The following is a 24,260-nucleotide window of genomic DNA, read 5'->3' as shown; positions in this document are numbered from 1 at the left end:
TTAAATGATACTACAATATTTTAAATGGTTAATGTAAATGGTTAATATATCTATCTATCTATCTATCTATCTATCTATCTATCTATCTATCTATCTATCTATATATATATATATATATATATATATATATATATATATATATATATATATATATATATGTATATATAATATAAGATGACATATAAAACGTCGCCTAAGGTATCCGGGTCTTTAACATAACAATCAAGTAATTAAAATAAATACCTTACCTTCCCGCACAAGAGAACGGCACCGCTCTGCAGGACGACACTATAGTCTCCTGCGTCGACTTCCTCTTCAATGTCATGGGACCGCTCCATTCCCTGGCTCTTAAAAGAGACGAACCCATCGTGTTTATTTGCACTGTATCGTATACTAACTGCTCCTGCAGGGTTTTCCCCAAAGTATCCTCCTGTTTCAGGCCCAGCTGCTTCTCGCATGCCGCGTTCATATACTGCAACGGTAAGAATGAAAAAAAAAGATAATAGATTGAAATAATATGAGAGACAATGCGAAATGGTGGTGCTTCTTTCTTACACAAGACAATAAATCTTCAGAATTTTACTGGATCGAGTGCAGGATTCCCTTTTTAAGTAATATATAAGGGACCCGGCGCTTCCTGCCAACATTCTCTGCTTTGTTTTTAAATAATGGCGAAAGAAAGTAAATTGAAATATAGTGTGAATAACTTGGACTCTTGGAGTTGTTTTATAATTTAATACCATTTTAATATCAGCTGCGAGATACGTAGTATTTATAAAACATCCTCTTTTTTTAGTTAGTTCAAAAAATATTTTAAAAACATTTTTAATTTCTAAACAAATAAATTCATGTACTTCATAGCGTCGGTAACAAAAAGTAATAAAAACTTATAAATTGTATAAGACTTAAGGTATCGGGTTATTGTTGAAATTAAAAAAGTATTATCTGAGCGGATAAAGAAATTATTTGTAATTTGAAATTAAATTACCAAAAACATATTTCCTTGTTAAATTATGTTTTTACCATTTAGAAGATATGAGAGAGATATGAAGAAATAAAATATATAGAATTAGAAAATACATTTGCATATTGAATACTAGTACTTTTAGTTTTTACCACTCTTGTCATTCTATTCATTCCTTTGTCTATATACTTTACTACAATATAATTTTTCTTAGTATTGGAGCAACTAAACTGAATCAAGACGAGTTAACTTTTATCTGGACTGGCCTTTAACATGGGCTCCAAAACACAGCACAATCAGTACCTTTCTTCTTCAGTTTGTTCTACAGTGTTTTGTGCTGCCCACCTGAGTATCATCAAAAGGTGAGTTGATTCATAGAGTATTCCAAATTTCTCCTTTTAGTTTTCAGTTAGTATTTATTAAATATAATATACTTGTTCATGATATGAATTTTTTCTTTCTTGTTGTTAATTAAAACAAAAATAAAACTATTTAAATATTTTAATGATTTTAACACTAAATATTCATTCCTGTTAATATAGAGATTAAACGTATAATTAAATGTTTATTTTTTGTATAATATATACCTGTTAATGATATGAGTTATTTCTTTGTTGTTGTTAATAAAAACAAAAATAAAACTATTTAAATATTTTAATGATTTTAAAACTAAATATTTATTCTTGTTAATATTGATATTAAACGTATAATTAAATGTTTATTTTTTGTATATTTCTTTCTTGTTGTTAAATAAAACAGAAATGAAACTATATAAACATATTAATAATTTTTTACATATATTTTTATTAAAACGGGCCAAACAATTACAATCTATTTAGATAAATTGAAATTGTAAAAACGGGACTGAACATAAACTTTCTCAAAAACAAACTTGTCAGATGCTTGTCGGGTTCGCCCATCGCCCACAATAAACCAAGACAGTTCAGTTACATTGTCAGATATGTTATTATTGTTGTTATAAAGTTTCGGGCCTGGATCTTCGTGGAATTACTATACCCTTTTCAGGCAGGAGTAAAAGTTACTGTGTCATCCAATTGAGTCGTCCATATTGTTAAGAGTCGAGACCTTACGGGTCTTAAGGGCCAGTCCTGTATATTTAGGACATCGATCGATGCAAATGTAAACCGCGCCAGGATTTCCTACAAACTTGGAGTATCCAAGAATACGGCTCGTATTTATTTTTCCATTTGTATTTTAGCTAAGCAGGTATAACTCAAATTAATTTTATTTGTTTAAAATTGTTGCTATGTAAAGCAGCTAAATAATAGAGAAAACAAAACTATAATTCAATTGCAGTTATTTATTGAAATAGTAAATGTCTTAGATGAATCTGCTCTTTCAAAAACATTGGCTTTATAAACAGGCTAGTTTGTTTGAACGAGATCGTACAATTCTTCAAAAAAAAACGACGTTCGAAACACGTTTAAAAGCTACATCAACATCTACATATACATATTCCCACTACAACTACATATTCCCAAAAATACAAGATGCAGTTTTGGAAAGATCGAGGAAAGTTTAGTGGAAGTGCTATATATTTCACTGGGTAAAGTAGATCAATGTTGCTTTTAAACAATATTCGTGCCAATTTCTCTAATTTTGAATGAAAATAAGTGACTAAAGACTAGTTTCAAACTAGCTCAATAACTTATACAATAACTTCAGACCAAACAGATGCAACCATTCTTGAAAAAGAACCCAATTTACGGGAAAAAATCGATAATCAATCAACATAGAGCAGCGGTTCATATACCGCAAAAATATTGCTAATAATTAATTGTATATACTTGGTTGAACAGTAAATCATTACAAAATTAATAAGTCCTATTTTTGATGAAGACACATTTATATAAATATGTATATTTTCTACTGTTTCGCTTTCAGCGCTAACAGCTAACAGCGATTCATTCGCTAACAGTAAAAAAAATTAAAAATATGTTGTATATCATACATTACTTTGGAGGATTATTGTAAAATAAATTTTGTTTTTCAAGCAGATCTTTGTATTGCTTTTAGAAATATTTCTTAAATTCTATGTCCTGCTACGATAGCACGAATATAATAATAAGTTAAAATTATTTCCGAGCTATTACAAGACAAATTCTAGCGTTTAACTCAGGTTAAGACGTGGCATCTCAAAGCTATATTCGCTCTCCCCTCTCGGTCCTTCTTGTCGACTCGAACTTCGGATAAAGAAACCACTACCCACTTCCTATCTCTAATTCAATATTGATGGGGAGCCGGCAGCAGCTTTATCAACGTCAACGTATGGTCACTTAATTTGGCAAGGCGAGATCGAGTCGAAATTCTGTCCGGTTTATAAGTTTCATTCGTCCGTCTTCGTTCGCCAACAGCGAAAGATCCATAAAGGCTCAAATAAACTGGTCGGTTTTTGTAAATAAAAGGGACGCGAGTCTTCTTTGCAGCGTTGGTCTGTCCGATGTTAATTGTGTTATGTGGGTTTCGTTAGGGTACGAAGAAATGTTTTTGGCTGGAAGAATTTCCATGTGTGAGCGTTGTTCGGTCACCTTTTTTACAACGTCGGCCTTCAAATTGAATTAAACGGGTGCTATGTCTAAAGAAGTATTCAAGTTTGTTCCTAACTTCTAAGATATTTCATTAGACCGATGTTTTAGAATTTTGAAACAATTATTTTGTTTTACACAGTCTTAATTTACAGCTATTTGTCTAACACAACCAAGTCCTTCTTTATGTGAACTAATTAACATTTCGTTATTCTTTGAGGTATAACATTCTATTGTACGTAATTTTTCTAACAACATTGTATTTGTGATTATGATAAACAAGTTATACGTAAAGTATTTATAAATGTTGTATCTATATATTACACGGCTTAGCCAAAATTTTGCCTCCTTTTTTGAGGGCCTTCAATATATGCTACAAATAAATATCACTACATAGTATAAAACAAAGTCGCCTTTTCTGTCCCTATATCCCTATGTGCGCTTAAATCTTTAAAACTACGCAACGGATTTTGATGCGGTTTTTTTCAATAGATAGAGTGATTCAAGAGGAAGGATTGTATGTATAATACATGCATAATATACTAAGGCAACATTGCTAATTTTAGAGGTTTCTAACGTGATGTCGTAAATTAACCTATTTTTTTAGGCTTATTTAGCAATTAGCAAAAACGCTGCCTAACCCTACGAGTTAGATCAAATTAATGTACAACAGTATTGTACACCATAAAAAGGTCTACAAAAAGTCCGCTATGGTATATGTTTATTTTTTAGGGATAACCCACATTAACCATTTTTATTGTTTACTTTTTACGTGAGAAAATGGCTTATTTACGAAGCTATTTTAAGCAATACGGCATTAATCCTTATCGAATTAAGTACCTTAAATACAGTGTGCAATTAATATAGATCAATATGGTTCCTTACAGCATGTAAATTAAACAAATATTTTCGGAGATATTACAAATTTAAAATTTGCGTTTAAAAATGTGTAATGTAATAAAAATTGTATGAATTTAGATATTCCAAAGATAGCAGGAAATCTTCATAGTAAGTATAGGGGAAGAGGAATTGTTTTACTCCAAATTTAATGCGTGCAGGCTAAGGGCAGTAATGAATGAACCAAAAATACTGGATCGATTTTAATCATGTTTTCATTGAGTGACATAGGCATATATATTTTATGCCTGTGCAAAGTCGGAGCGGGCCGCTATGTTTTTATATACAACGTTCATATTTTTTCTGTAGTGTATTTAATTTAGTATCAGCATTGCACCCGTGCGAAGCCGGGGCGGGTCGCTAGTATTTCAATAAATTGAGATACGCCCAAATCAAGCGACCAGGAATAGCCGTCAGATCGGTGACGCAAAATATATAGACAAACCCAGCGGGTAGCCGGTCGGGCTAAGAGTATCTAGGATCGAATCTCGCTGGGGCTAAAAGTTTTTAAAGAAAGCGTATAAAATAAAATAAAGGATAGTGTTCGTTAACGGACTAGTGCTTGTTTAACTTTAGTATTCCTGATATACAAAATTATAGTAAAGTTCAAGGAGATCCCTATTCGTTACCAAAAAGTAACCGCCATTTTGAAGTTTCAACTTCCCTAAGAACAACACATATTTCGCGATGGAACTACATTTATTTTAGAAATGTTAGATAGACAGCAAATACTCGATAACAATGGAACATTGTAACTTGCCATAGTAAATTCGCATCGATAACTGAATAAAAGCAACAGGTTAAATAGATGTCGCCAGGGTACCAACATCCACTCTTTCTTGCTGAAAAATCCTGTAGTTTCCAATATATCTGATTGGAATCTGATAAAATGTAGCAGCAATGAATAAAAAGCACCAAAATATGCAAATATATTTCAATATTTAAAGATAAATTCGAGGTGTTTTCCAAATTAAACAAGAATTTATTTTTAAGGCCGTTTCTTGTTCTCTTAAATAGGCTTATAGTATCTCAATCAGACTTTCACTATTTTATAAGGACACCTCCTTGCTGAAAAACCCTATTAATTCAAACATATCCGATGTTTTGAACTGCAGAATATGCATTTCAATTTTTAATGATAGAATCAAGCTGTATTCGAAGTAAACAAGGCATAGTTTTTTTGAGGCTGTTTCTTGGTATCTCATATAGGCTTATACTATCTCAATGAGACTTTCACTATTTTATAAAGACACATACTTGCTGAAAAACCCTATTAATTCAAACATATCCAGAAGTGCAGAATATTCAAATACATTTCAATTTTTAATGATAAAATCAAGCTGTTTTCGAAGTAGACAATGCATAATTTTTTGAGGCTGTTTCTTGGTATCCCATATAGGCTTATAATATCTTAATGAAACTTTCAATAACAATAATTCCCAAAAGGAAAAATGTCTTTTCATATCATATCAATATCAATATCAACTAAACTTAAAGCAGTTGGTCTAATTAAAAAAAATGAAAAGCTCACCTGAAATTTATAACTTTCATCAGTCACAATGACTAGATCCTTGCACTTGTCCAAAGCCGTGTACAGCGCCTGGCAAGTAGCATGTTGGCTCATCATACGCATATCACTATGCTTGAGCAAAATCATTTCATTCACACAGGCCAGCAAATTGGTAGTCTCTATAAGACACTAACAAAAGTATTTATGAAAGAGACAAAGGATTATCGATAACATGAATACATCACACCTGAATCGTATCAGTGATTCAAGCGTGTTTGAAAAAATTAATAACAATACAGTCATTACCATACCCTGTTAAATCCCGATTCCAGAAGCGAAGCTATGGTAACGTCATCCTTCTCGAATGCACTGAAAATAAGGTTTTTTGATTAGTTGGCTTTCTTGAAATATAACAGGTCGGTTGAAAAGTCCCCGACGTACATTAGTGAAACACATTTTTTCGATAAAACAATTTTTTATTCAACATAATTCCCTTCAAGGGTGATACACTCATTATAGCGATCCTCCAACATTTCGATACCATTTTTGTAGGACGATTTGTCCTTTGCTTCAAAGTAGGCCTCAGTTTCGGCGATACCCTCTTCATTCGACGAAAATTTTCTCCCAGCGAACATTCTTTTGAGATCTGAGAAGAGGAAATAGTCGCTGGGGTGGATGGAAAGAGGAAGCAATTTGAAGCCCAATTCATGGGTTTTTGTGACACGGTGCATTGTGTTGGTAAAGCAGCGCTTTCTTTTTCTTGAAATGCGGCCGTTTTCGGCAATTTCGTCATTAAAACGGTCCAATAACGCTATGTAATAATCGCTGTTAATTGTCCTTCCTTTTCAAGGTAGTCAATAAAAATTATTCCATGCGCATCCCAAAATATAGACGCCATAACCTTGCAAGCCGAGCGTTTTTCCATACTTTGGAGTGGGTTTATCGTGTGTAGTCAACTCGGATCCCTGTCGATTGGACTTCGGAGTGAAATGATGGGACCATGGCCATGTTTCATTCATTGTCACATATAGATGCAAAATCTCTGGTTTATTACGCTTGATCATCTTCAAACACTGCTCCGAATCATCAACTCATCGTTGTTTTTGGTCAAAAGTGAGCTCGCGCGGCACCCATTTTGCACAGAGCTTTCTCATACCCAAATATTCGTGAATGATATGATATATACGTTCAGTTGATGTCTCTAGAGTGTCTGCTATTCCATTCAACTCCAATTTACGGTCATTCAAAATCATTTTGTGGATTTTTTTAATGTTTTCGTCGATAACAACCTCTTTTGGGCGTCCACTGCGTTCACCGTCTTCCGTGCTCATTTCATCATGTCTAAACTTAGCATACCAATCCTTGATAGTTGATTTTCTTGGGGCAGTGTCCGTAAACTTGGCATCAAGCCAAGTTCTTGCTTCAATTGTATTTTTTCCCTTCAAGAAGCAATATTTTATCAACACGCGAAATTCCTTTTTATCCATTTTTTTTTCACAATAACAAAAGTTGCTTCACTCAAAATGCGATAATTCACAAACTAATGATCCGACGGCTGTCAGATTTATACACGCATCTTTTGAGGGTTAGGGATAACTAAAAAACATATGGATTTAATTCTATTAGCGCCATCTATGTGCGAAGCCGGGGAGTTTTCAATTGACCTGTTATAATTAACAAATTTATGAAAATAATGAAGCTATTGCGATACATATATTCTAAATGCATCGGCATTTCACAGCAAAACTCGCTCGTTTAACATGTATAGTATTTTATTTCATATTATGAAAGATGTTTAAATAGCAGGAATTTAATATTTCGTTTCGCGATAGGACACAATGTTTCGGTCGTAAGAAAAGTTTGACGGCTTTTATTGTATTCGCATAAGAACGGTTGAAGGTAACGCCAGGAATAGCGCGAATAAATAAATAAATAATGGCAGAGGGATATCTGACGTTATACCTTTTTCAATATTGTCAGACTAGAGTCCATAGCAAAAAATAATTTCAAAATATATGAGAAATAATGTGGAAATATAGTTTTATATATTTGGATACACGGGGCTGTTCAATTAGTTTGCGAAACTATCAATCTCTCGACGAATGATCTTTATGAGGCTGACCTTACCAATGCAGTTTTATATCAGGTAGATCCACTATCGATCCTTTAGTGGAACTAAAGTCTACAGTAACCCAGAGATTACACATATTATTCTCTCATACCTGGATACAAGCAAATATTTTGATATGGATTATCGCCCTCGAATGATGCTCTAGAGGCATATATACAACTTCAAATCCAAATGTATCTCGGATAGAACCTTCCAGGTTAGAATCCGTAATAAAGATTACCCCCTCACCTCCTTAAGTACGGCCTCCCTCAGGGCTCGATACTTAATCCCATCCTCTTCAAAACAGTAATTAATTCCATCTTTGATCTGCCATGGCCCAGTGTCCATATAATATTATTTGATGACAACATAGCCCATTGCCCGTAAAACCAAAACTGTCTCTAAAACTCTTTACAACAATTCCTTTCTAACCAGTCACACTGATTCCAAAATATAGCCTTGATAATCTCAACATGCACGGTCCATCTTGTAGAAAGCGCAACTGCTCGAGATGCAGTCTCACTAGATAACAACCCCATATCATCCCGTAGTCATACCAAATTCCTAGCAGTCACATTTGATCAACATCTCTCACGAAGACAACATATAACAAAGACAAAAAGCACACCAACAAAGAGCTAAACATATTAAACTTACATATTCTTCTCATAAATCCTTCACCATCCTTTATCAATATCATACACAAATTCTTTACATCTATGGATAAAAGAACTCTAATTCTCAGCATCCTAAAACATAACACAATTAGCTGCTGAGCTATTTGCCAATATGAAAATCTGATTTGGGAATCTGACAAGACTGAGTGCAATTGTATCACACTCATGTGATTATCCATTGAGAATTAATCCACATAACACGACCCAAAAGTTTACCGCACTAGGCAACGAAATTTCTCTTGCCTAGATTTTCGGTCATAAGAGAATTACAGGAAACGAAATGGCCATCCTTAATTACGAAAATGACTTGAAATCCTTGAAATAGATTCATTGAAATCGTTAATCTACAACATGATATATCATTAGACATTTTGCTATCCAAATATACCTTATACTTAGTCTTTTAAACATTCTTCAAATTGCTATACACATATAGTTATATTATTATTTATTACATTTTGTTTTATGTTATTATTATTTTATATTCATATAGTGGTTAAAATCCATATACAATTAAAATAGTAGTCGTCCTACAATAGTAGTACAATAGTTTTCGTCCGTAACAACCTCTTTTGGGCGTCCACTGTGTTCACCGTCTTCGCTGCTCATTTCACCACGTCTAAACTTAGCATACCAATCCTTGATGGTTGATTTTCCTGGGGCAGTGTCCGGAAACTCGGCATCAAGCCAAGTTTCTGCTTCAAATATATTTTTTCCCTTCAAAAAGCACTATTTTATCAACACGTGAAATTCCTTTTTATCCATTTTTTTAATAATAACAAAAGTTGCTTCATTCAAAATGCTATAATTCACAAACTAATGATCCGACAGCTATCAAATTTATTCACGCATCTTTTGTCATATGTCAGGCCGGGGACTTATCCATTGACCTGTTAGTGGTATGTGTTATTAGTTCATTCTGATGCATTAAAACATCAACAAGAAATATTAGGTTGTGCCATGCACTTTGATAACTTTTTTTATATTAAAAAGGCATTTATTCAGCAAAACTGGTACAATGTAGGTTAATCAACTGCCTTGAGGGTCAAAAAAATCGGAGGCAACGAACCGAAAGACTTACTGAATGAAAACACATCAAATAACCCTCAACAATCATCAAGATTAAAATTCTAAAAAAACTTTGAGACAGCTTAAATAAATTGTTTTTAGATGTTTACATGCGATGTGAAAGATTAAAAAGAGGTAAAAATTGTCACAACATGAACTGACTAAATATCAAAACAAAAAGACAAAAAGTATTGCTGTTTATGTATATAACATCCAATAAAACTGTTACTATAAATGTCTAGGGACGTTCATAAAACAATATGTATAATGAATTGTTAGAAATAGGACGTTCTGTCGCACAGTGCGTACTCTCCAGATATAACGCCTTCTGATTACTACTTGTTCAGATCGATGCACAACGGTTTGGTTGACACACATCATTTTTGAAATGCTGAAGAAGTGCAAATACAGATCTTTAATTTGAACACGGTTTCACCATGTTACCACAGAGATAGGAAATGCATTAATATACATCGTACCAAGTTTTTTGAATGAATACTTTTTTTAATGAAAAATAATTTAAAAAATATTATATAGGCAAATGATGAATGCAGATTAAAATCACCGATGTTAACAAAAAACTGAAAAAGCGGAAATTATGAACTTCTTACTAAATAAATCCTCGAAATTAAAATCATAACATTTTGTTCGAATTTCGAAAAAACAAATGATCACGCGAATGCCGTGTATATTTCTGTAAAATATTAAAAAACGAGATAAAATGAGCTTACCTTCTTTTCACGACTGCTATAATAACCGTATGCTGGCTCCCTCTCGTATTTCTGATTGATCTGAAACAACAAATGCACCGTCAATCCCAGTCATTCAAGTTAAAGCTTTTCCTCTAAAGGAAAACGATATTGCAATAAAGAGACACGGTAAATGGGTAAAAGATCGAACACGCCATTTGAAATGTGTGCATAGGAAAATCAAATGCGTTGTGTTACATTGTCGGCCGAGAGAACTGTTACGTATTGAGGGGGGTATGAATGAGAAAGGATAGGAAGTTCTATCGGGATTTGATTCACGAAACAATCAAGCCTGTAGGGTTTAACGTCAACGAGTACAGAGAAAACAATGATGCTTTATTAGGAACCGTAAATGTGATAGACAAGATTAATTTACATAAACTTATTAAACAACCTAGTATATTTCTGTACTTGCTTAATCATGCAATGTTGTTTGATAAAATCGATTAACTTGTATGAAATTAGAATAATTCCAATACTTTGCCGGTTTTTGAAACGTTGATCTCCATACCATAAGGCCTAAGTTTTTGAATTCGTAGTACTATATTACTTTGCAATAATTTCCAAGTAATTTTGAGGGATTTCATCCCTATCGATTATTTTTCACCAAGAACAACACGATATAAAACAGTCTCATATAACAGGACAATTCAAAAGTCCCCGGCCTTCGCATATATGACGCTACTAGAATTAAATCCATTTGTTTTTTAGTTAGCCCTAACCCTTAGAAGATGTGTGTATAAACTTGACAGTGAATTATAGCATCTCGAGTGAAGCAACTTTAGTTATTGTGAAAAAAATGGATAAAAAGGAATTTTGCGTGTTGATAAAATATTGCTTCTTGAAGGGAAAAAATACAGTTGAAGCAAAAACTTGGCTTGACACCGAGGTTCCGGACACCGTCCCAGGAAAATCAACCATCAAGGATTGGTATGCTAAGTTTAGATGTGGTGAAATGAGCATCGAAGACGGTGAATGCAGTGGACGCCCAAAAGAGGTTGATACCGACGAAAACATTAAAAACACCAACAATGAGTTTGAATGACCCTAAAATTAAATTGAATTAAATAGCAGACACTCGAAAGATATTAACTGAAGGTGTACACCATATCATTTACGAATGTTTGGGTATGAGAGAGCTCTGTGCAAAGTGGGTGCCTCGCGAGCTCACTTTTGACCAAACACAACGGCGAGTTGATGATTTGGAGCAGTTCAAGATGATCAAGCGTAATAAATCGGACTTTTTGCGTCGATATGTGGCAATGGATGAAACGTAGCTCCATCATTTCACGCCGAAATTCAATCGACAGTCTGCCGAGTGTACTACACACGATGAACCCGCTCTAAAGCGTGCGAAAACGCAACAGTCGGCTTGAACGTTTACGGCGTCTGCTTATTGGAATGCGCATGGAATAATTTTCATTGACTACCTAGAAAAATGAAGGATCGTCAACAGCGACTATTACATAGCGTTATTGGGTCATTCGAAGCAGGAAATCGCCGAAAACCTGCCGCATTTGAAGAAAAAAAAAGTGCTGCTTCACCAAGACAATGCACCGAGTCACAAGTCAGTGAAAACGATGGCAGAAATCCATGAATTGGGCTTCAAATTGCTTCCTCATCCACCGTATTCTTCAGATCTGGCCCCTAGCGACTAGTTCCTGTTCTTAGATCTCACAAGAATGCTCGTTGGGAAAAATGTTCGTCGAATGAAGAGGTGATCGCCGAAACTGAGGCCTATTTTGAAGCAAAGGACAAATCATACTACAAAAATGGTATCGAAAAGTTGGATGGTCGCTATAATCACTGTATCACCCTTGAAGGGAATTATGTTGAATAAAAAAAAAACTAATTTTACCAAAAAAATGTTTTTTACTATGATAGGCCGGAGACTTTTCAATTGACCTGATAACTGTTCTTCATAACTCTTTACATGTACGAAATCACCATTCTATCTCTCATGGTTTTAACTAGCATAGTATTCAATTTTCTTGCTTTCGTTCAATTAAATATAGCCAAACCTTTAAAACAGCTCCGCTGAAAACATACAATGATTGTGTATGTTCATTTTACTTCAGGTATAAATATTGGCTGAGTAATTCTTTGTCACTCACGTTAGACATTTTTAGGTAATCGACTTTTATTGATACATAACACTTAAAAATTTTGACCTGACTGGTATAACAATTCACTATATCCGGTATCGAGAAAAACATTGTTGTATGTGTATACATCATACTGTAAAAACGACGAATAATAAAAAATTAACTATAATAGTAAAGTTTTGAGATGAATATCTTTGAATATAACTTGAAGTTACCTTTGTATTTAAATTTTTAGTTATTTCATTTGTCTTTAGCCTTTTATTCAGAGCCTTTAAACAAACGTTATTTGTTGAACAGATCTGCTATAAACTTTAAAAATAAAATATTGAAGTTAATTTATTCATACACATTTCAATTGATTAACTATCCATTTGTGTTTTCTATGACCTCTTACCACTTTTAGGATCAATCCATAGTAGTAGCCATTGTAGGTTTCTGGACAAAAAACTATCCAATTTTTACAAACATCTTTTTAAAAGTACTTCGCATTAGTAAGAGAGCTTTGCGGAAATTGAAATAAATGGTAATCGGCATCCAAATTTTCATCCAAAATCTAGATCAATGTTGACCGTCAATGAAGCACTGTCGTAATGGAAGACAACGCCTTTCTTATCCATTATTTCTGGTGTTTTTTTATTTGTCTATTTCAACCACATTAGTAGTTAAGAAAATCAAATTAATGATTTTACAAGTTCGAATTGCTCATGTTGAACAATTCTTTTCCACTCTCACCAAATGGTTTTTGCAACCGCTTGGTATAGTACGTGATCATTTTTTATCATTCGTTTCAGAATTGCTATCGTTTTTAAAATGGGGACCAGATATAGTCTATTTAAAACAGCAGTGAACTTACGTCATGAATATGTGCCTGTCGCAAATTGTAAACTCGTTTTAGTGGTAATATTAAAAAAAAATTAAATATAATAAAACGTAACCTAGAACCTACAAACTATTACAACTGTATAATTAATCGAAGTCCTTTGATAATATATGCGCTAGATGAACTATAATGTTAAAATAAATTATATTTTATAACAGTAGTTTTTAACTTAATAATATAATTTTTTATTTATAAAAGTTTAATTATTTTATTTAGAATTGAATTTTGTTATGCGTCATAGCCAAAATGAACTAAAACTCAGGGTTGATGCGGCAACATTGCCATGTTTCGACGCCATCAATTCAGATGACATGAATTCACTGCTGTTTTGAATAGACTATATATCAGAAACTTTTCAATGTTCGATTACGCATCGAAAAATATTCCTGATTACTTATGCTGATTGGAAAACCCACCCTTGGGCTATTTCTGGTTTCTCCCAAATTTCGAACATGAATCGATGCAATACCCTACAATGCGAGGTGAATAAAAATAGTAGGGGTCTGGGCGCGCTTATTTATTATCTTTAAAATGTACATACAGGGGTCAGACAAAATAAAATGAAAAAAAAAAAAAATATATATATATATATATATATATATATATATATATATATATATATATATAATATAAAATTTAGAGGTCTACACCACACACTGATTAAAGCGAAATGGTAGCGGGACTTTTGCCTCACTTGTTATAAATAAATAAAAACCAGATCACTAAAACTCAGTGGACCGAACTAGTCTGCGAAACGTATAAAAGGCGGAATCTAGAAATTATTGCTTGTTATCCTTTTCCTCTGCTTCCTATCAAAGACAAGAGTCCACATTCATAATACATCAGAGTGAATTAAACGTAGCTAAACCGTTCGAAAATAATTTATATTGAAAATCTGTGAATGTAGTCACGTTCTTCATGGCAAAATCCATCCGAAACGACGATATTCGGTCCTAATGAGCTTCATTAGATATCTAAAAATAAAAAAGGAGGAGATATATCCACGAAATATTTTTAATTGAGTTTGATAAGTTCGAAATTGTTAGCTTTTTTCAAGTTTAATTACGTACTCTTTCGGATTTTCCGCTTCAAATAATGACTAAAAGTACGGTGTCCTTAGTCGATGATGGCAATTATTATTTTTTCCAAGAACCACTGTTCTTCAGAATTGAAGAATACTTGTTTATTCTTTTGATTTACTGCAGTTTTTTTAACCTTAAAGGTTTACTTATTATATTTTCTGATGGTATTATTTATTTATTCTTAACCTATATTATAACAATAAAATTAAGTAATTTAACAAAGTTACAAAACATACATCACCAACGAATAATATCAGTATTATCTGGCTAGACAGTCTAAGGCTCTAGAAAAAGTACAAGTAGCGGTCAATAAGATCTACAAATAGACTAGAGACTGCAACTCCAGCTCTAAATCTGTCCATGTTAATTTTGTGTTGCGGTGAAATAACGAAAACCTAATCATATCACTTGGCGGATACCCGATTCCTAAAGTAGAATCAGCTAAATACCTCGGCATACCACTCGATGGTAGATAAATTGTAAACATCATGTTAGACAAAAAGCAGAGCAGTTTATACTCAAAGTTAAGAACATTTACTGGTTAGTCGGAACATACACTCAACTTGACCTAAAATATGGTTTACTGGTTTATCAGTCAATCGTAACGCCAATTTGGACCTATAGGGCGCAAGTATGGAGTTGCAGTAAAACATCAAACCAATTAGTAATCCAACGCACCCAAAACAGAGTTCTACGATTAATGACTTGCTTTTTGCATACGTAACCAACGAAGAACTAAACGATGATCTCGAAATCTATTTTTAACTTTAGCTTAAGTCAATTATTTTAATTATTTTAATTTAAAATCCAAACTGATCTATTAATCCCGTACTCGCATTGCTTGTATATTAATGCAAGTACAACAGAACAGTAGTAATAAATTAAATTGCATATTAAGATTGTACTAAGCATATCGAATGTAAGATGTAATTAATAAAAAATATAGCAGATGTATTGCAGTCTCAATTTTCATATGAGTAAATAGCAAAAATAAGAGGGTATTACGTACTTCTTGTCGGTGGCAATTGTAAAACCAATGTGAGCGATAATTTGTTTTATAATATATGTAGTTTTTCTACTAGGGTGTTAAGCTGTATAGTTCAGCGAAAGCGTTATTATTTACTTAACAAACCCTACCCGTTGTTACTCTTGAGGTTTATACGACCAGTGTACGGAAATGCTAGATGTATATTTATTAGTAGTAAGTTTTACATGGTCGATGAAACGATAGAGATGTAGATTAAGGACAAAATTATAATATTCCGAAAATGAGACAAGAGAACAACTTATCCCTGCACGAGACTAACCATTAGTATATCGTTGGTGAATGTTAGGTGGACTATATTGTCATTAAGTGACCATAAAAGTTTGAGTAGAAATATCTATTTGCCAACAGTAAAACTGCTTAAATATTTCATGCAAGTTAATAGTATTTTATTTTGATCTCTCAATTTAAGGTTTGTTTATAATTTATTTGAAATTATTTCGGCAAAATTTAATAATGAAATAGTTGAGTATCATTTATTAGTTGAGTATTATAAATTTTAATGATTTAATAGAAGCTCTGAATATATCGACTACTGAAAAAATGTTGGTACTTGGTTGTACCTTGAATGAAAGCCATAAAATATAATTGATAAAGCGAATAATCCTCTTGCATTCTATTTCAAAAATTGTACTGCATTTAATCCCAGTCGTAATATCAAGAATGGAAATAAATCAGTAAAAGTATGAATTAACAGGTCAATTAAAAAGTCCCCAGCCTATCATAGTAAAACACATTTTTTGGCAGATTTTTTTTAATCAACGTAATTACCTCCAAGGGTGATACAATAATTATAGTGACCCTGCAACTTTTCGATACCATTTTTGTAGTACGATTTGTCCTTTGCTTCAAAATAGGTTATATTTTCGGCGACTACCACTTCATTCGACGAAAATTTCTTCCTAGTTAGCATTCTTTAGAGATCTGAGAACAGGAAATAGTCGCAGGGAGCCAGATATGGAAAATACAGTGGATGAGGAAGCAATTCAGAGCCCAATTCATGAATTTCTGCCAACGTTTTCACTGACTTGTGACACGGTCACGGTTGGACAATGGTCTTGGTGAAGCAGAACTTTCTTTTTCTTCAAATGTTTTTCAAATGTGTTTCTTCAGGCCGTTTTTCGGCGATTTCGCCCTTCAAACCATCCGATAACGTTATGCAATAGTCGGTGTCGATGATCCTTCCTTTTTCAAGGAAGTCAAGGAAAATTATTCCATACGTATCCCAAAATACAGACGCCATAACCCTGCCAGCCGAGTGTTGCGTTTTCCCCGTTGTTTCATCCATAGTCAGATATCGACGCAAAAACTCGGATTTATTACGCTTGGTCATATTCAAACACTGTACCGACTTATTAATTCGTCGTTGTTTTTGGTCAAAAGTGAGCTCGCGAGGCACCCACTTTGCACAGAGCTTTCTCATAACGAAATATTCGTGAATTATATGACACGTTCAGTTGATATCTTTGAAGTGTCTGCTATTTCATTCAGTTTCGATCTACGGTTTTTCAAAATAATTTTGTAAATTTTTTAAGTATTTTCCTCGGTAACAACCACTTTTGGGCGTCCACTGCGTTCACCGTCTTCGGTGCTCATTTCACCACGTCTAAACTTAGCATACCAATCCTTGATGGATGATTTTCCTGGGGCAGTGTCCGGAAACTCTGCATCAAACCAAGTTTTTGCTTCAACTGTATTTTTTCCCTTCAAAAAGCAATATTTTATCAACACGCGAAATTCCTTTTATAATTCACAAACTAATGATCCGACAACTGTCAAATTTATACACGCATCTTCTGCATTTAATTCTAGTAGCGCCATATATATGTCAGGTCGGGGATTTTTCATTGACCTGTTATATTAATACCCCAAATTTAATTTCTATTTTCATTAAGTTTCATGAAAAGAAAAGTCATAATTAAATATGTTTATATTAACATTAGGTAATGATGAAGATATTGAGCAAATCTTCGAGTTAACACAAATATTGGGGTGTATAATAGAAATTGTCCCATTGAATGGGTCGCAAAACTTTCGAGCATTCGTACACACACAAAAGTATTGTGTTAGAGACTAATATGTTAAATGTGCTGGCAGACATATCACATCTAACAGTAAAAAATCTGAAAACAACAGCGAAGACGAACAAGTAGTCCCGTTTGGAAATACAGTCAAATATCTTGGCATGACCCTTGATGTTATCTCAGGCAGCCGCAAGCCACACGTTAAGAAAAAAATGTGAAGAACTCACGCTGATGTAAAAAAAAATTAGTGGCTAATGGGTAAATATTTGGCCCTGTCTCTATATAATAAGTCAACCATTCTTGAATCCAGTGTTGACTTATGGTGTTCAACTCTGGGATTGTAGCTGTCAAAGCAATAGAAATATTATATAAGTATTCCAAAGCACGGTACTGCGAGTTACAGTTGACGATTTATGGTATATTTGTAATTAATCTGCATAAGGACCTGAATCAAGCACTATAACCAAAGATATGAACAGAGGCTCTATCAGCATATCAATGGTCAGATTCTCCAGCTTCTAGATAATGACGGCTGAGTCAGAAGCTTAAAGGAAGTAGAACTGTTTCATTCACTTCAATGAAGTTACTAGTGAAACTCATACATAAAACACTAACACTAACTAAAAACATTAAAAACAGTGATATAGACCAGAGTGTCTATAGTAGTAGAATAATTGTTTTGTAATTTTAAAACTGTAACAGACTATGATAAAATAAATAGCTTATTAATGTCCACTTAATGAATAAATCCTCTTTAGTTGCCCTTAAGTTAAACATTATTATCACTAATGATTTACATCATAGCTTTTTAAACTATATTAACTGAGTTATTGTAGATAAAAACATCCGATATAACGTTAAATAATCTAGTATGGGATAAAACCAATTTAAAAATAATATTACCATGCGGTTGTATCGCGGCTCCAAATTATATTTAATAAATATAGTCGAGAAATTCGCAATAAAATTGTTTAAAGTCTTTCGCGGTCGTTATATGAAACTTTATTAAACATTAAATTAAATTAATATATGGTATGTTGGAATTTTATTGGACCATCCGTGGTTGTACACTAATCCAATTTATCTAAAACGCTTTTATATTGCATCGACATATAAATGAAATACTTCCTGTCGTAACTTGGAAAAATACTCCCTCCTGGATAACCCAGTTTATTGACAATCGATCGGCCGCAGCAACAAGTGATAAACAAACATCGCCCACCCCATAAATTTACCCCTGCGGGTCCCTTATCTGAATTATTTAAGAGTGAAAATATCGAATATTGCGATTCGGTATTATCAATTTTCCAGTTGTGTGACGTGGTGTGCCACGGGCAATCCATCTGCATATTATCGATAGATTCCCTGGAAGCCTCTGCGACTCTATGCATAATAGAATATAAGGATTCTACGAGTTTGTACCAGGTTACTCAATAATTTCATGGCAATGAAACCAAATGCTTGTTGTAAAATATTTTCCCACAATATCAATACATTTACTCTAACGCTCATTAGTGATACTATTACCGTAGTGAATTTCAGTTACTATAAAAAGTTATAATTCAGTGGAAGTCAGCTCTGGCCAATAATCTGTCATTTTACATGAACGTTGCCTCAACATTTCTCTTTGATACCAAAAAATTGACGCTAATGCACTTTTGTTCAGCCGACACATACTCTTGATACAATACTCATTCTTGTTTTGGTTCAGAATTATAGTTGCGGACCCTAGTTTTATCCAAGTGTTAACTATTATACACAGAGTTTGTTGTGTTTTCCAAATTAAATTTAAAATAGGAATGATAAAATGGAGACTCCTCTTGTCAGTAAAATGCATTAGAGGTATGTATAGATAACAGGTCAATTGAAAAGTCCCCGGTCTAATACATAGATGGCGCTACTAGAATCAAATCCATACGTTTTTTAGTTAGCCCTAACCCTCAAAACATGCGTTTATAAATTTGACAGCTGTCGGATCATTAGTTTGTGAATTATAGCATTTTGAGTTAAGCAACTTGTTATTGTGAAAAAAATTGATTAAAAGGAATTTCGCGTGTTGATAAAATATTGCTTCTTGAAGGGAAAAAATATAGTTGAAGCCAAAACTTGGCTTAATGCCAAGTTTCCGGATACTACCCCAGGAAAATCAAGGATTCATCAAGGATTGGTATGCTGAGTTTAGACGTGGTGAAAAGAGCACCGAAGTCGATGAACACAGTGGACGCCCAAAGGAGGTTGTTACCGACGAAAACGTTTTAAAAATATCCACAACATGATTTTGAATTACCGTAAATTGAAAAAAATAGTAAACGCTCTAAAGATATCAACTCAAAACAACAACGTGTACATTATATCATTGACCAATATTTGGGTATGAGAAAATTCTGTGCTGTGCCGCATGAGCTCACTTTTGACCAAAAACAACGACGAGTTGATGATTCGGAGCAGTGTTTGAAGATGATCAAACGTAATAAACCCGTGTTTTTTCGTTGATATGTGACAACGGATGAAACATTACTATATCATTATAGTTGGAAGTCCAATCGACAGTTATCCGAGAGGAATCCACACGACGAACCCGCATGAAATGAAAAATGCAACGGTCAACTGGTAAGGTTATAGCGTCTGTATTTTGGGATGTGCATGGAATAATTTTAGAATAATTTTCATTTGCTACCTTGAAAAAGGAAGGAGCATCAACAGCAACTATTACATAGCGTTATTGGACCGGTCGAGGGACAAAATCGCCGAAGAACGGCCGCATTTGAATCAAGCACCAAGACAATGCACCGTGTCAAAAGTCCATGAATAACTTCAAATTGCTTCCTCATCCACCGTATTCTTCAGATCTGGCCCTCAGCGACTATTTCCTGTTCTCAAATCTCAAAAGAATGCTCGATGGGAAGAAATTTTCGTCGAATGGAGAGATGATCGCCGAAACTGAGGCCTATTTTGAAGTAAAGGACAAATTATACTACAAAATGGTATCGAAAAGTTGGAGGGTCGCTATAATCCGTGTATCATCCTTGGAGGGAATTATGGTGAATAAATAAAACTAATTTTGCCAAAAAACTGAGTTTTACTATGGTAGGCCGGGGACTTTTTAATTGACCTGTTACTATTAAAAACAAAGTTGCTGCGGTTTTGTTGGGAAAATATATATAGAATTGGACATTAGTATGGGCACTGTGACTAAAATCAAGAGGGATATACAATGAAAATATTTGGACTTATGGAAGAAAAACATTGTCTGTAATAATATTTTCGGTTTGGATGAACTCTGTGAGTCACAAAAAAAGAAAGTGACAAATGGTTGAACACTGGACAAGCGTTTGATAGTTTAGAAATCAACAATTTAGTAATTGACTTGAATAGTGATTTTGTTAATGAAAGTGGCAGTGACTAAAGTTCGTGTGAATAGATATGTGAGTAATTGTTCAGAATATACATGAACATTTCTTTGGATTGTTATTAGGACAGAAGCACAATTTTACAGATGATATGACAGATGAATAGGGTGGAATGCAGTGTTTAAATCAGGAGACGTAAAGGAAATCGATACAATTTTGTCAACAAGAATGTAATAGGTTGTAACAGAAGTAAATAAGGAGAAATATACTCATGTCAAAATAAGTTGACAAGGAAGTGAGATATGGAAACACAGTAATAAAGCAAACTAAAAAGATAAATATGCTTTCCAATGAAAATAAAATGCATTATTTGAATATAAAATTGTCAGTCAATTAGGTTCATTGGGCCTCCACAGTAAGCTACTACATATAAAAATGAGCCTAGAAGTCTATTTTGTAGATGATGTATATCATGTGGAAAGGAGTTCAATGTGAATATAATAAAATAGCCAAATCTATGATCTATCCCTAGATAATCCTCTACATTAGATGTACTAGAATGTTAAAATAAATTATATTTGATTACATTAAAATTTTGTTAAAAGTCAAAACAAACTAAGAATTGATCACTGTTATTTTGGAAGGATTACACGTAAAAATTGAAAAATATATGAATGCTTTGACCTATCCATAACTACTAATTTAATAGGGCAGTTTTCGACAAAAAATAATGATAACATTATGATATTCCTACATATTTGATGTCAATCACGTAAATAAAATAAAAGCACGTAAACAGTTAAATCCATAAATAACTTAATAATACCATAAACCTCATTTTAATCTCTATCAGAACAATTCATAAAAAATCTCGTGCAAATAACTCGTGGAATGTTTTACAATAACTTCGCGTTCCCCATATTTGAATAACAAAAAAAAAAGAGGGAAGAATCTGAAAATGTTCTTTATTACCATTCAAGAGGGAAGTTATAAATCATTCTCCAAGCTTTCCCTTTTTGGCGCGTCATCAACTCGTACGTTTCCCAAGAACGATATTTAATATATCTCGGTGACATCGGATGGAATGGTCTCGCACCACCACGAAAACCTTCGCCGAGATCGCTCAATCCTCTAGTGCCGATCAATAGACAAGACGCAACAAGTGACGCATGGGGAAATCCTTTATTCTCGCGGAATTTTAGCTTAGTGTATTTGTCAAGGTATATGTTCTCCGGGAAAATTTTCATGGATACACTTATTTAAGACTTTTTTTAAAATTTTTTAGTAATGCGTCGTAGATATTTGTGACGTCGAAACATTGCAATGTTGCCGCATCAACTATGAGTTTTAGTTCAGTTTGGCCGTGACATTCATCTAATCACATTCAATTATCACAAAATTCTAATCTAAATAAAATAATTGAACAAAAATGTTATCAAATATGATTTGTTTTAACATTATAGTATATCTGTAAACTACAGTTAATTATACAGCCACAATAATTTATAGGTAAGAATTAAAACCTCTTATCACTATTGCTTTCAAAAATTTTGCATGCATCTGACAGCTGGTCACCGTCCGGTTGTCAGATGTACGCTGAATTATTCAAAATACTATCTATAATTATTAAAGGTTATAAAGCGGTAAACATTATTTTGCGACTTTAATAGGTTATTTCGAAAATTAACGGGATAACCGAAAGGTAATTATTGATGATATTAAATAATATAAGTCTTTACAATTTTATTGAAAATGTTTTTAGTGGGTTGCTGCCGTGCTAAATATTACTGTGGGTACAGTGAAAAACATCGCTTACAAAATGAAGAATAATACCTTTAAGATTCACCCAAGAAAACCCGTCTACATGTAGAGTGGGTGACGAATCTTGACCATATTGATATTGGTTCTATTCGAGACCAAATATACGAAATGTATAAGAACAGTAAGTACACAAACTATTTCATCAATATAAACATAATTTAATAAAATTATTTTAGAGAAAATTGCCTCTCTGGAAAGTATACATAAAGGAATTAGTGACATGCCTTTTGAGGGATGTAAGATATCCTTTCATACACTCTTACAGGGCAGAGGGTTTAAATGGTGTAAATAATAAAAATAATATAAGAAACTTGAATATTTCAAAATGGTTCATTGTGGCACTCTTGGCAAGACAGTAAGAATATGGAAAAAGGTAAAAGTTACAATAACATTCAATTGGGTTTTGTTGGTCATTCTATTTGTTAATAGATAATTGCAGATATATCGTTGATTGAGAAGGATATTCCATCAAAAACTGTTTGGATATGTGGAAGGAAGCATTGTCAACCATAACACCTTCGGTTATAACATACAAAGGAACTAATTGATAAATGGTGGAATCGTGAACATATATTAGACAGATTAGAAATTAACAGTTTAATGATTGAATTGGACAGTGGGTCGTAAAGTGAAAGTGGCTGAAGGAAACTTTCAGGATATGTGATAATGCTGTGGAATGCCGGAAATTCCTGAGGTAGAGTAATGAGAGTGGAAACAACTAAAGATATTCACATAATTAATTGAATATAACTGTAGAAAAATGTATTATAGGGCGTGAAAGATTTGTGTGCACAGGTAAATGTTCAAAATTAAACATAACCATTAGGTTAGAATGCATGAGGAGAGAATGAATACTAAATGTTTTGTAGATATAGTAAATGTATTAGACATAATTCAGTGATTAAATTTATCAAGAATAGTGTACTTAGGTAGTAGCAGAAGAAATAAAACTACAGTGATATCAAGATGAAGTAAACACACTATAGAAAGAAACAAGAACTAAGCGTAAAAAGTAAATATGTTCTCGAATGAAAGTAAAATATGTTTCTCAGATATACACTTGTTAATTAGGTGGATTAGGTCTCCACGGGTATAACACTACATAAAAGAACGCGCCTAAAAACTATACCCCATGGATGGTGTGGAAAAGAGTTCAATGTAAACAAAACAAATCTAACCTACAAACTATTATACCTGTGTTGTTAATTGTAGTTCTTCGATAATATATGTATTAGATGTACTATAATGTTATTTAGATTAGAATTTTTCGCATTATTAAAAAAATTTTAATAGACTATAGTCATGGATATTTGTGACGTCGAAACATTGCAATGTTGCCGCATCAACATTGAGGTTTAGTTCAGTTTGGCCGTGACATACAACAAATTTCTAAGACAAAATTGAAAGTATTTAACATCGATAAAGATAATTT

The 24,260-nt window shown here is 33.3% G+C and overlaps 1 protein-coding gene across 5 annotated transcripts in view; it reads right to left on the bottom strand.

Annotated features, from left to right (window-relative positions):
- The window catches only part of Pde8 (Phosphodiesterase 8), a 235,178-nt gene that overhangs the window by 33,228 nt on the left and 177,690 nt on the right, over positions 1-24,260 (bottom strand). For all 5 annotated transcript variants that reach the window (XM_076411372.1, XM_076411374.1, XM_076411375.1 and 2 more), the window contains 4 exons: positions 10,504-10,563; positions 6,229-6,286; positions 5,939-6,106; positions 249-472 (listed from right to left, as the gene is read on the bottom strand). In XM_076411372.1, the coding sequence (XP_076267487.1) occupies positions 249-472; positions 5,939-6,106; positions 6,229-6,286; positions 10,504-10,563 (510 nt within the window). The remainder of the gene's footprint in view (positions 1-248; positions 473-5,938; positions 6,107-6,228; positions 6,287-10,503; positions 10,564-24,260) is intronic.

Source organism: Rhynchophorus ferrugineus, unplaced genomic scaffold (assembly GCF_030347505.1).
Source record: "Rhynchophorus ferrugineus isolate W39M unplaced genomic scaffold, kcgeb_rfMv2 rfM8, whole genome shotgun sequence".
Taxonomy (NCBI): Eukaryota; Metazoa; Arthropoda; class Insecta; order Coleoptera; family Curculionidae; genus Rhynchophorus; species Rhynchophorus ferrugineus.
Note: the sequence above shows the minus strand (reverse complement) of the source record. Positions and strands in the feature narration are given on the sequence as shown.